This window comes from Simochromis diagramma, unplaced genomic scaffold (assembly GCF_900408965.1).
Source record: "Simochromis diagramma unplaced genomic scaffold, fSimDia1.1 OVJJ01000355.1, whole genome shotgun sequence".
Taxonomy (NCBI): domain Eukaryota; kingdom Metazoa; phylum Chordata; class Actinopteri; order Cichliformes; family Cichlidae; genus Simochromis; species Simochromis diagramma.
Genome location: NW_024387174.1, coordinates 2,592,091 through 2,603,709, shown reverse-complemented (window position 1 = coordinate 2,603,709; position 11,619 = coordinate 2,592,091). Strand labels below are relative to the sequence as shown.

Sequence of the window (11,619 nt, the reverse complement as noted above, 5' to 3'; positions counted from 1 at the left end):
ATTCTAGAAATCAGTGACGATACCCAGCCCTATTGCTTACTGTAGATATGTTTTATCATGGAAACATTTGCAAATGTAATTTTCTGTCCATACTTTTCATTTTCCATCATCTCTTTTTTGCCCACTGCTAAGAAAATATACAGCGCTGTAAATAACTCTTTATACTCTTTCACTATTCTTAAACTTTGTAGTGTTTATATTTGATCATTTTTTAACTTTAGGACGAATTAATTCTGTTTGTGGAAATCTACTTGGGAAAATCACAGACTCTTATTGTGAAGGAATTTGATCCAAACTCTCATGTTTGTGCTGTCAGTATGTTTTACTATTTTAGGAGAACAGCTGAAGTTGTATTAGTTCACTTTCCTATTTCAGCACATGCAGGGTTCAGTGTTCATGCAGAGCTGAAACTATCTGACATAATGTGACATAAAACAGTGCGATCATGGCTCAAGAGTTGGGAGTTCGCCTTGTAATCGGAAGGTTGCCGGTTCGAGCCCGGCTGGGACAGTCTCGGTCGTTGTGTCCTTGGGCGAGACACTTCACCCATTGCCTACTGGTGGTGGTCAGAGGGTGACGCCAGTGTCCGGCAGCCTCGCCTCTGTCAGTGCGCCCCAGGGTGGCTGTGGCTACGATGTAGCTGCCATCACCAGTGTATGACTGTGTGTGTGATGGGTGAATGACTGGTTGTGTAAAGCACTAGTCCTTAGGGACTAGAAAAGCGCTATACAAATACAGGCCGTTTACTTGTTAAAAAATAGTCTGAAACGACTAAAAAGGTTTTAAAACTTTTAAAACGTTTGAAAAAACTAAAACCGCCCTTCCTTCTATGTCTCTCAGGGCTTCAACTCGTTCCTCCCAGCCTGGTTTGGTCTCTGATATTTCTCCGTTAATAAGCAGCTTGATGTACTCTTGAGTGGAGAGAGGTTTTGGCTTCACTGATATCTCTCTCAGTCTGTCCAGACACTGAGCAGATCTCTGCAGTAGTGTCTTCACCTCATTTCGCAGATGACACTCTTCATCCCTCAGGTTTGATGTCAGTCCTCCAACAACTGTCTGATCGTTGTTGGTTTTTGGATATTTTTCTTTCAGCTCTTTCACTGTTTCTTTCTCTCTAACCTCCCGATATTCCCAACTGTACTTCTGTAAAAAATGTACATTAATGTGACATTTGCCTGGACACTCGGTGCAGAATCCATGTGATGCAGCTTCTTCACAGCCTTCTTTCTCTGAATCCCTGGATGTGGAGGAGGGATAGTAACAGGTGACATGACACTGCTGACAGTTGATGATGAAGTTTCCTGTACCAGAAATACGAGCTTTATAAGGCTTCATGACAGGGACTGTAAACTCAGGGTTCTTATTTCTGTTGATTTCTTCGCTGTGTTCACCAAGTTTTTGTCTTGTGTTTTTTAACTCTACAAACTTGGCTAATCCAAGTTTAATCTGCTCCTGCAAATCTTCCACTGAATCCTCGAGCTGCTTTCTTCCTCTGAGGAACTTCTGTGTCAGTGTCAAGCTTTTAGTTTGAATCACATTCAGAGCAGCAAAAAATATCTCCATGCTTTTCACCCCCATGTTCCAAAACGTCTCATTAAAGCTAATATCAGCATTATGTTCATCATGATTATATTGTTCTTCATCGTCATTGTAATTGTCATCAACAGCATCATCTGTGCATTTTTTGACACATGTGTTTTCTGCAAACAAGGCTGAGTTATTGAACTTGAAGTGAACCGGCAGCCCGTCTTTTGTTTTAGGACATGGGACTCCTGAAGCTTTTACTGCGTCTAGAACTGGAGGACGTTGGCTGTTTGTGAATGTCACCAGGATCCTGATGTTTTCTGCCACATCTTTGCCAAAGATTGAGAGCACTGAATCAAACACATATTTCTGTGTTGGTGTGAGTCGTGCTAAAGCAGCCTGAGCTACAAAACACACAGCATCAATGTCAGTGACACCGTGCTGAGCAGAGAAGAGATTACGTAGCTGCTCTGTGATCTCTCTGTCTCTTTCTATGCCTCTTGTATCTCCAAAGCCTGGAGTGTCAATAATGGTCAGAGAGAACGGGATTTGAAATCCATCCTGGTGGTTGATTTTGTAAACAGTGACTTCAGAGGTCTGACTGTGAGCTCGTGATGTTGACTGATCCTCATTAATGAATTTAAACCTGAAACTGTCCTCCCACTTTACACCAACAATGTAGTTGATCATCCCATCGATCAGAGTGGACTTTCCTGATCCAGTCGCTCCAAAAAGCATTATTGTACGACTCTGCCTCGTGCTTTCTTCTCCAAAGTTAAACTTCCTGCATCCATCTATGTTCATGTGTTCTTCTGTCAGAGGCAGTTTGTAAACTGAGGGGGAATCAGATTTGATCTTTTCACTTCTATCTCTCAGTTTTTCTGCCAAACACGTTTCTTTGTTTCTGCCACTTGAAGTTGTTTTAATAGAAACTTGATTATCTGGCCCGACACCTGCTGAGGTCACTGCTCTGCATCTGAACACATACTCTGTGTTTGGCTTCAGATCTCTCACTGTGACTTCTTCAGCCTTTGCTTCTGTCTTCTGCTGCCATCCATCCTCTCCACTGACACAGTACTCAACAGAGTAGGAGGTGATGTTCTCTGCTCCAAATCTGGGTGGAGAAATCTTCAGTGTCACACTGTTGTGGTTTATGTCAGCTGCTGTCACAGTTTCAGGCTTTGAAGGAGGCTCAAAGTTCTCACTGACAGTAAATCCACCTTCATAAAGGTGGATGCTGGAACCTTCCTGGGTCTCATTAGTTAACCCCACTGTCAGGAACTTAATGTTCTTGTTCTCCTCGTTGGCCTCTGCAAAATCACTGAAGAGTTTTGCTTTTCTCCTCATTTCAGCTGTTACTTCTTTTGAGGCGTACCATTGTTCCTTCTCTACATCATGAGTGTGAGGATCTTGAAGGTCTGGGTTGGTTTTTCTTCTTAAGGATCTTGATAAAGCTGAGAGGTACGGTTCATCCTTTCCCAGAGAAGTGAAAACAAAACACACAACATGCTCTGCACTCAGACTTTCCTTGTACAGATGATTTTCAGATGAGATGATTTTGGTGTTTTTCATCATCCTGGTAAAAGACATTAAAGTGTAGATTTCTCTCTCTCTACAGTCCATCCACTCGTTCAGGCTTTTGCTGTTGAAAGGTGAAGAATGTCTCTTCTTCAGGATCTCTGCAAGCTCAGCTTCCTCTTCTCCTCCTCCTCGGATTGATGGAAGCTTCTTGGCCAAAGTTTGTTGGAAATCGAGCTTGAACTCAGAGCACATTTCTTTAAAACTTTTAATTTTTTTATCAATCTGTGGGAACTGCTGTGCAGTGCTGGTTCTCAGTGCATCATTGCACCTCATTTCCAGCTCACTGAAGTCCTCCAGGACTGTCTGTGCTTCTTGAACTAATCCTATACTGATCTCACGGACGAGTTGAGCAGCAGAAGAATCTAAAACTGTCAGTGGCAGCAGCCAGACCATCACTGGTACAGCTTTGTCTCCCAGTAATCCTGGCAGGCTTTGGTAGACTTCTACTGCACCTTGAAAGGTTGTTGGTGGTTTTGGAAGACAGAAGTCTCCATAAAACCTGCAGGAGAATTTATGAACACTTTCTTTGTCCTTGTCTTCCATCTTTAGGGAACCTTCACCCTCTACAGAAAGTAAGGGAATCTTGTTGATGGTCACCTTCAAGTTGCCCTGAACATCTTGATGATCTTCGTGTTCAGAAACTTCACGGTCAAACACAAAGAAAGCTTGTGCTCCATAAAGAATAGCTGTGACTACATGTGTTGCTAAGCCTTGATCAAAAACATATGGATGCTTCACATTTCCTCTTCCAAGATGATTCATGGACAGCTGCTGGAACTTTGTGGTTGCCTTGTACTTCAGTGTTACTCTGGCCTGATTTCTGGAAGATTTACTATCATTCAGATATTTTGCAGATCCATCAACCTGAACCAGTCCACCCAAGAAACTTGCCTTCAGTGAAGCATCAACATTTAGAGCTGAAGATTTGTCAGAAATTGATTCAGATGCAACAATTTCAAACTCATTAGAGGCCTGTGGTCTTTCTCCAACATCTTTCATCAGGTCATCACGATCCCACAGAGTCAATCCTGCAAAAGAAGAAGCAACAAAAGTACTACCAGGACTTTGCTTTTGATTTTTTTCATGATTTTCCTTGTTTTGTTTTTTCAATAATATCAAAAATGGCAGTTTGGACTTTCGTGAGGGAAAAGTTCTAATAACTAATTTAGTGACGCCACTGTCAAAAGACTGCATGTCACTGATCAGCCAATCAGTGACATGTAGTTGGTACTAAAAAAAGTATCTGGTACCAGGTACTACCGGCTAATGATGAAATCGTAAAGACTGAGTCGACTCAAGCCAACCTGAGTAGCTCCAAATGGAAAAGCGCTCTAAGAGTTGGAGCTGATTTCCAGGTGTTGCATCATGGCTGCCAACTTGTTTTAATAGTGATTGACTTTACTCATGAGGATCAGGGAAGATGTTCTTATCCTTATGTTATCTTTAGGCCCTGTTAGTTGCACATTGATTACAGCAGGTAGTTCGAGCTTGTTTTTGTTGTTGTTTTTTTTTCTTTTACAAAAAGGCATAAGGCTCCAAAGGGGAGTCAGTCCCCAGAGTCATATATATATACATATATTAGTTGGACATGTCATATATCCAACTTTACTGCATTAAAATCATGTTAAGTTATAAAAAAGTTTGGTCCCCATGGATAGTTTCCCTTCAAAACAACTGCAGAGTAATTATTCTGTATCATGTATCTGATACTGGAGTTAGGGGCGTGGCTACTTTTACTGGCAGAAAGGCTGGAGTGATGGGAACCTGTTTGGGCTCATGTCTGCTGCTTCAGCTTATGGTCTTTATGGTCTACAGCAGGGGTGCCCAATCCCAGTCCTCGAGATCTACTATCCTGCAGATTTTAGATGCATCCCTACTCCAACACAGCTGAATCAAATGGTGTGATTACCTCTTCAGCATGCCATCAAGTTTGGCAAAGGCCTGATAACAAGCCATTCAGTTGATTCAGGTGTGTCAGAAGAAGGATGCGTCTAAAAGCTGCAGGACGGTAGCTCTCGAGGACTGGGATTGGGCACCCCTGGTCTACAGTGACCCCTTGTGGACATTGTTAAATACCTCTGTGTTGAGTAGATGATGTGTTGTGATTGTTTCTTAGTTATCTTTGACTCTACTAATTACAGAATTGCCTGTTTCTGTTTCCAGAAAACCATGCTCATAGTCACATATACCGTATCTTCTACAACTGTAAGTTCACGTATGGCTGCACTGCATTTGGATTAAGCCTGGCAAGCTCTGATGTAACCAATGCTTCTGTGGAACTTAAATAAAGACAATTAACTGAACTCCTGGACTGCTGCCGTCATCAGCAGAAGACTTAGGCCAGACTTGTATACCCAGCACTCCCAGTATATATATATATATATATATATATATATATATATATATATATATATATATATATATATATTTCTACAGTCGACTGGCTTTAAAAAAATGAAAGTTTGTGATGCATCAAGAATTTTTACATGTGAATTCTTACCAGGGACGAGCGCGTCACTGCGGCAGTCGTACAGCATCCCGACGCTGAAAGGCCGACCGAGCGCTGCCACCTCCATCGCACTGCCTGATGTACCGTCCATCCTTCAGTCTAACCTGGAAAACACAGAAAAAGTTTGAGGATGTTTTTCTGGTTCTTCTGCTGTCCAGCTGTTTGTTTTTATACCCATTACTATAACTGACAACATCTGGAATAGTTCCACCTGGCACCTTCTGGGTGAGACAGTGACAGTGTAGTAGGTTGTAAAATGCTGCATGTTCAGTTTTACGGAAATAAACTGTTTCTGTTTATAACTGTCAATAACACCTCTTATACATTTACCTACTAAGGTAAAACCTTATTACATCAGTAGATGGTGATCCTGCACAGCTGTGGATCCACTGGAAAGCAAACAGCTGCAGGTTCAGGCATTAAAACTCTTTATTGATTAATTAAACTAAATTAATTGTATAATTAATTATAAATAAATTAATTTATATACAAAACCAAAAACAGTAGGACCTTCCACATGTTAGAGAACAACACTAACCACTATGGACACAAGAATCTGTGAGAAAAAAACATCAAAGTTATTCATGTTGCTGTGTTTGTATTTAAGGACTGTTGATCAAACGTTATGTGTTATAAAGTATTGTTTAATTATTTCTTAAATATATTTCAGTTCTTACTGAGTTTTAACTGCTTTAGAAAATTAATTCTTCTAAGATTTCCACCTTTTAGCTTTCGGATTCTCTCAGCCTTTGACGTAATTATTAAAAAATATTTCAAAGTAACACTGTCAGGTTACAGGTGGTGCCCATGTGTACTGTTGTTTGTAACCTAAGGAGCTTGGAAAGAAAAGCGTCTGGACTTCTTTAAGTTGCTTGAAGACGTTTCATCTCTAACCTGAGAAGCTTCTTCAGTTCTAAGGTCAAATGGTGGAGAGTCCCAGATTTAAACCCAGTGGGAGTTTCCCCCCACAGAGGGACAAAAGGACCCCCTGATGATCCTCTAATCGCCTGAGCCAAGGTGTGAAACTGGGTGTGGGTCCCAATCAGCCAGAGTTTCGGGTGAGCTCATTGTGACACCTGGCCCCACCTTATCATGTGATTTCCTGAGGTCAGATGGCCCAGGATGTGAGTGGGCGTTAAGGCGTCTGGGGAGGGAACTCAAAACTGGATTATAGATGGCAGACAGTTGGTGTCGTAAACCACCGCCTCTGTTCAAAGATGGTCGCTCACAGTGGACATAGAGGCTTCTTTCACTCCTCTTTCAAACCATCTGTCCTCTGTCCAAAATGTGAACATTGGCATCCTCAAAAGAGTGACCTTTGACCTTTAGATGCAGATGGACTGTTGAGTCTTGTCCTGTGGAGGTGGCTCTTCTGTGTTGTGCCATGCGCTTGTGAAGTGGCTGTTTGGTCTCTCCAATGTAGAGGTCCTGGCATTCCTCGCTGCACTGTACAGCAGCCGTCCCCAACCTTTTTTGCGTCACGGACCGGTTTAATGTCAGACAATATTTTCACGGACCAGCAGGTGTCACGGATAAATACAACAAAATAAAATGATACGACCAAGACAAAAACTGTGGTAGTTTGTAAATATAATATTACACGCGAATTCACTGTGTAATTGTGTAACTTTATTAGCAGCATCCTCCTGATAAAGGCATCGCACATAAACAAGTAGTATTGCCTTATTGTCCACATCTGTAGACTCATCAACCTGCAAAGCGTCCTCTGCTATTTCATCAATGCGACGAGTAACAGTGCTAGCCGACAGAGGCACCTGTGCTATCCTATCAGCCGCCATCTCCCCAAAAAGTTCACAGCAAATGTCTTTAGTGGCAGGAAGGATCAATTCTTCACCAATAGTGAATGACTTTTTTAGCCTTAGCAATATGGTTAGCCACCAAGTATGATGCTCTCAGTGCACCTGTATTTGTTGTTGTGGAGGCCCTCAGTAATTGCTTCTGTCCCTGTTGTTCCCGCTTTTTTCTTTCAAAATACTCCAAAGGCTTGTTTTTTAATGTTGGGTGCTTGATCTCCAAGTGACGAAGCAGTTTTGAAGGCTTCATCAATGAGGAGAGCGGGCTTGGTGCGTGGGAATCGCCTGTCGCGATAAATCCATATTTCAAGTAGGTATTTTGTTATTGTCTGTTAAATGCAGCTTTCTTTTTCTTAGTGGTTGTCATACACTCTTCTTCTGTCTCCTCACTGGGCCTTTTTCCCTTTGCAAAGAAACCCTCCAAAGACGTCTGTTTTTTACTCATTTTGCTAGCTTGTAGGTTTAATATTAGCTACTAATGTATCTTGACGTGCGTCAAGAGTCAGTCATAGACGGAAGTAAATGAGAGAATTCAGTATTTTTCAAAATAAAACACTGTTCAGAGTCAGATAATAAATAAAATGAAATTAATGTAAGTTATTTACTTTTTCTGTGCGGTATGAGCCTCAACTCTCACGGCCCGGTACCGGTCCGGGGCCCGGGGGTTGGGGACCGCTGCTGTACAGCATACAACCCATTGTTAAGTTTGTGTTTAGGAGTTTTGTCTTTGGGATGAACAGTTTCTGTCTGAGTGTGTTGCTGGGTACACTGGTATATCATGTTTGGAGAAGACGCTCCTAAGTTTTTCTGATAAACCTCAGAAAAAACTGTAACCAGGTTAAAACCGTCATTTCTTAAAATGTGTTGAAGATAGAAGATATTGAAATCCATGTTAAAATGTAAAATAATAATGTTTAAAATATTGAGAAAAATGTTTGAATTCCTTTTAAAAGGAGTACAATGTATCCTGTTTTATTGTGAAAAGCTGATGATTGTAAGAGGAAGTGAGTGTGATTCAGATTGGTAGCAGGACTGAGAGAAGTTTGTGCCAGTGTGTTTGTATGAACTGGACCATCTGCTTTGTCGATGTGCACATTTTGTAAATAAATAAAGCTAAAGAAAAATGAACAGGTAGCCTACAGAAAACATGTCCTCCACCAGTAATTATCACATTATTACGTTCTTGTTTCTGCCTTGTTGCCGAGCTATTACCACCTTACTACCGGGCTGCATTTCCATATTATTACCTGCAGTTTTTGGGCCCTTATTATACAATTACATAAATCTCAGTGTTATATTACTCAACTATAACTATGTTTGCTACCATGATTTTTTTAAATATAGTTGTGAGTGGTAATAACATATAAATTGAAGAACACAGAGTGAGATGCACATTTTGTAGTCCATCTTCTGTCAGTGTAGTTTCTTCTTGTTTTTAAGTCCTTAAAAATCCTCCTTAATACCTTTCCCTGACCTTGTAATGTTTCCCACTGTGATGAAGAAAAAATGTTAAGGAGGTAGGAGGTACGAGGTAATTTTTGGACTATTCAAAGCGTGCTCTGACCACTCAGCTATCTCTTTCCTGAGGAAATCTGACTGCTGGACCACACCCTGTAACCTTCTCCATCTCTCCTCCCCAGCAGTTTGTTTGTTTCGGTTTCTGTTTGCTTTTTGTTTTCCACAGACTATCATCCACACTCACACATTAGTGACACAGTCATCCCACATTTGGGATTAAATAAATAAACTCCATTACTGTGTGGTCGTCCTGTTTTATCTGAGCTGATTAATGGCAGCACTCGGTTTCAGTTTCACTCGCTGGTTATAAAACACTGACGGGATGAAAGCGTTTCACTCCCTGAATGACGACAGACAGCCTGTCTGACTGAAATGCCTCTTTAACTGATCAACCTGGATCATTTAGCATTCATCATGATGACCCACAGTGTACTCACAGCAGAGGTCGTCGATCCTCTGAAGTCGTTCTGTCGTCTGCCTCTTGGTCTCTGAGAGGAAACAACTCCAACTGCAAATAGTCTGATATCTGTGGCTGTAAACTCTGCTGCCCCCTTGTGGCACCAACACACTGCAGCTGCTGCTGCTGATCATGACAGACGAGACAACATTCAAGTAATATTAACAAGCACATTAATTAAACATTACTGAACAGATTGGTGCACAAAGAGAAAAAAAAACATTGAAATTCAACTTTCATCTTCAGGAAATGTTTTTTTTTAACACTCACAGTTTCACATCTATAAATCTGACCATAAATCTGTCAGAGGATGTCAGATAAGACCGTAGACCTGAAGAAGCCAGGAACGTTCTACTAGACATCAGCAGGAAGCTCGGTGAGAAGGTGACAACTGTTGGTGTGATTATTTAGAAATGGAAGAAATATCAAATGACCATCAGTCGCTCTCGGTCTGGAGCTCCATGCTTGCCTCATGGGAGGATGGTGATCATCAGAAAGGTGGTTATGATGGACAAACCCATGGCCACACTCTGAAGTCGCTGCCAGACAAAATGTGGTGGCCAGGGTGTGAAAGCATTAAGTGCAACAGGGATAATTGGACTGCACCACCGCTTCCTGCTGAAGGGGGAGAATGTGTGTTTTCTTTAATGTAAAAACAAAGTTGTTGCCCTTAATTAAATATTTGAGTTTAGGGTTTAATGATTTTCTTCTTTGGTGTTTAGTTTATTATCAAACCAGACTGTACTGCATTGTTTCTTGTTTACAGTTGTGTTTTGTTTAGTTACCCCTCATGTGTCATAGTGGTCTGATCAGCCATTAGATATACCCTTGTGTGTCATTTCATGTTTAGGTCAGTTATGTTTGTTTGGGCAGTCAGTTGGTTTGTTAAGTTGCGGTTTTACATGAGTTGAGTTTTGTTTCTTTTACCTCTTTTATGAGCTCAGCATTTATTACTTTTGTAGATATAATTTTTGGCTTAACCCTCTCAGGCTCAAATTAAGTTTTTGTTGCTAATGCACAAAAGAATACCTGCAGTGGTACTTCTGAGTAAAAAAAACTCATAAAATATGTATGTGGGGTAATCGGGTTGTTAGTTTTTACTTGTTGCAAATCTGCAACGCCTGCCTTGAGAGGGTTAAATGGCAACCTTATTTTTCAAATAATTCCTGTGACTCCTCCTGTTTTCAACTCGGTCCATCACACAGGTCCAAGCCAGCTAAGATCAGCAAGAACCCTGTTATCATGGTTCCCAAAAGGTAGATACTCCTCCTGTCCTAGATCGACCGTCCCGCCAGGCACATGACCCTCCAGTTCCTCCACCTGTGACCATCATGTCCACCTGGCTGGGAATGTCCCTCCAGGATAGTCGGGCTCCCCCGACCTCAGGCTTCTCGTTGAGAAGAGGGTGTCAGTTGGATTCAGGACCAGTTGATCAAATCATAATTATCAAACTACTTGTTAGTCAGTTTAGAGTATCTGAAAATGAGGGACTGTGTATAAAAATGTTTGTAATTCCTAAACAGTTACTGGAAGTTTTTTGTAAAGATTACAGTTTCTCACACGCTGTGTTCATCTGTCTTCAGACCACAGCTCTCTGTGCTGCTTCTACCTCTGATGTTGTTCAGTCACATTTAACTTCAAGTTGGTATTAAATGCAGTGAAATCTGTTTTCACACAGCAGACAGTGTAGAAGCACGCAGGCATTATCTGATGAGCTGACATGTTTAAGATGAAGAATAAAAAACTTCAGGTTCGGCTTTTTTCCAGCTCAGCAGTCAGACTGAAGCAGATCAGTGATGCTGACTCACTGACGTTTGTACCGAGAGGCCTGTTCACAGTTGCCCCTCAAGGATCATAAAGTTTATGCTGATGTTGAAAGGATGAAGAAAGATTTAAAATGTCAGCAGAGGATTAAAAATCAGCTCTTGCTGTAACTCACAGTGTGAATACAGAGCTCAGAACTCCTGACAGATTCAATGATTCTAATAAAATAATGTGTAATGTAGTAAATGCACAGAGACTAAAGGAGCACAGCTTTACTGGAAACATTCAAACACTGTTACAAACAGCTGCAGTTCAGTCACACGAGCTGGTTTCAGACAGCTGAAGTTCTTCATGCTGCCTCTGCTGGAAGGGAGCGCCCTCTGCTGGGCTGCTGACCAAACTACAAGCACTGTGTTGAGTCACTGAGTGTAAATTTAAAAACTGTTTGAATA

General features: G+C 41.3%; 1 protein-coding gene across 9 annotated transcripts in view; it reads right to left on the bottom strand.

The window, feature by feature from the left end:
• Window positions 1-685: 685 nt before the first annotated feature.
• The window catches only part of LOC120744769, a 63,206-nt gene continuing 52,272 nt past the window's right edge, over window positions 686-11,619 (bottom strand). For 3 of the 9 annotated variants that reach the window (XM_040049318.1, XM_040049317.1, XM_040049319.1), the window contains one exon: window positions 686-4,133. In XM_040049318.1, the coding sequence (XP_039905252.1) occupies window positions 772-4,133 (3,362 nt within the window). In that variant the 3' untranslated portion in view covers window positions 686-771. Of the gene's footprint in view, window positions 4,134-5,605; window positions 6,546-9,372; window positions 10,378-11,619 lie in introns of those variants that run through there. The other 6 variants (XM_040049312.1, XM_040049314.1, XM_040049311.1 and 3 more) reach the window with 6 other exon arrangements.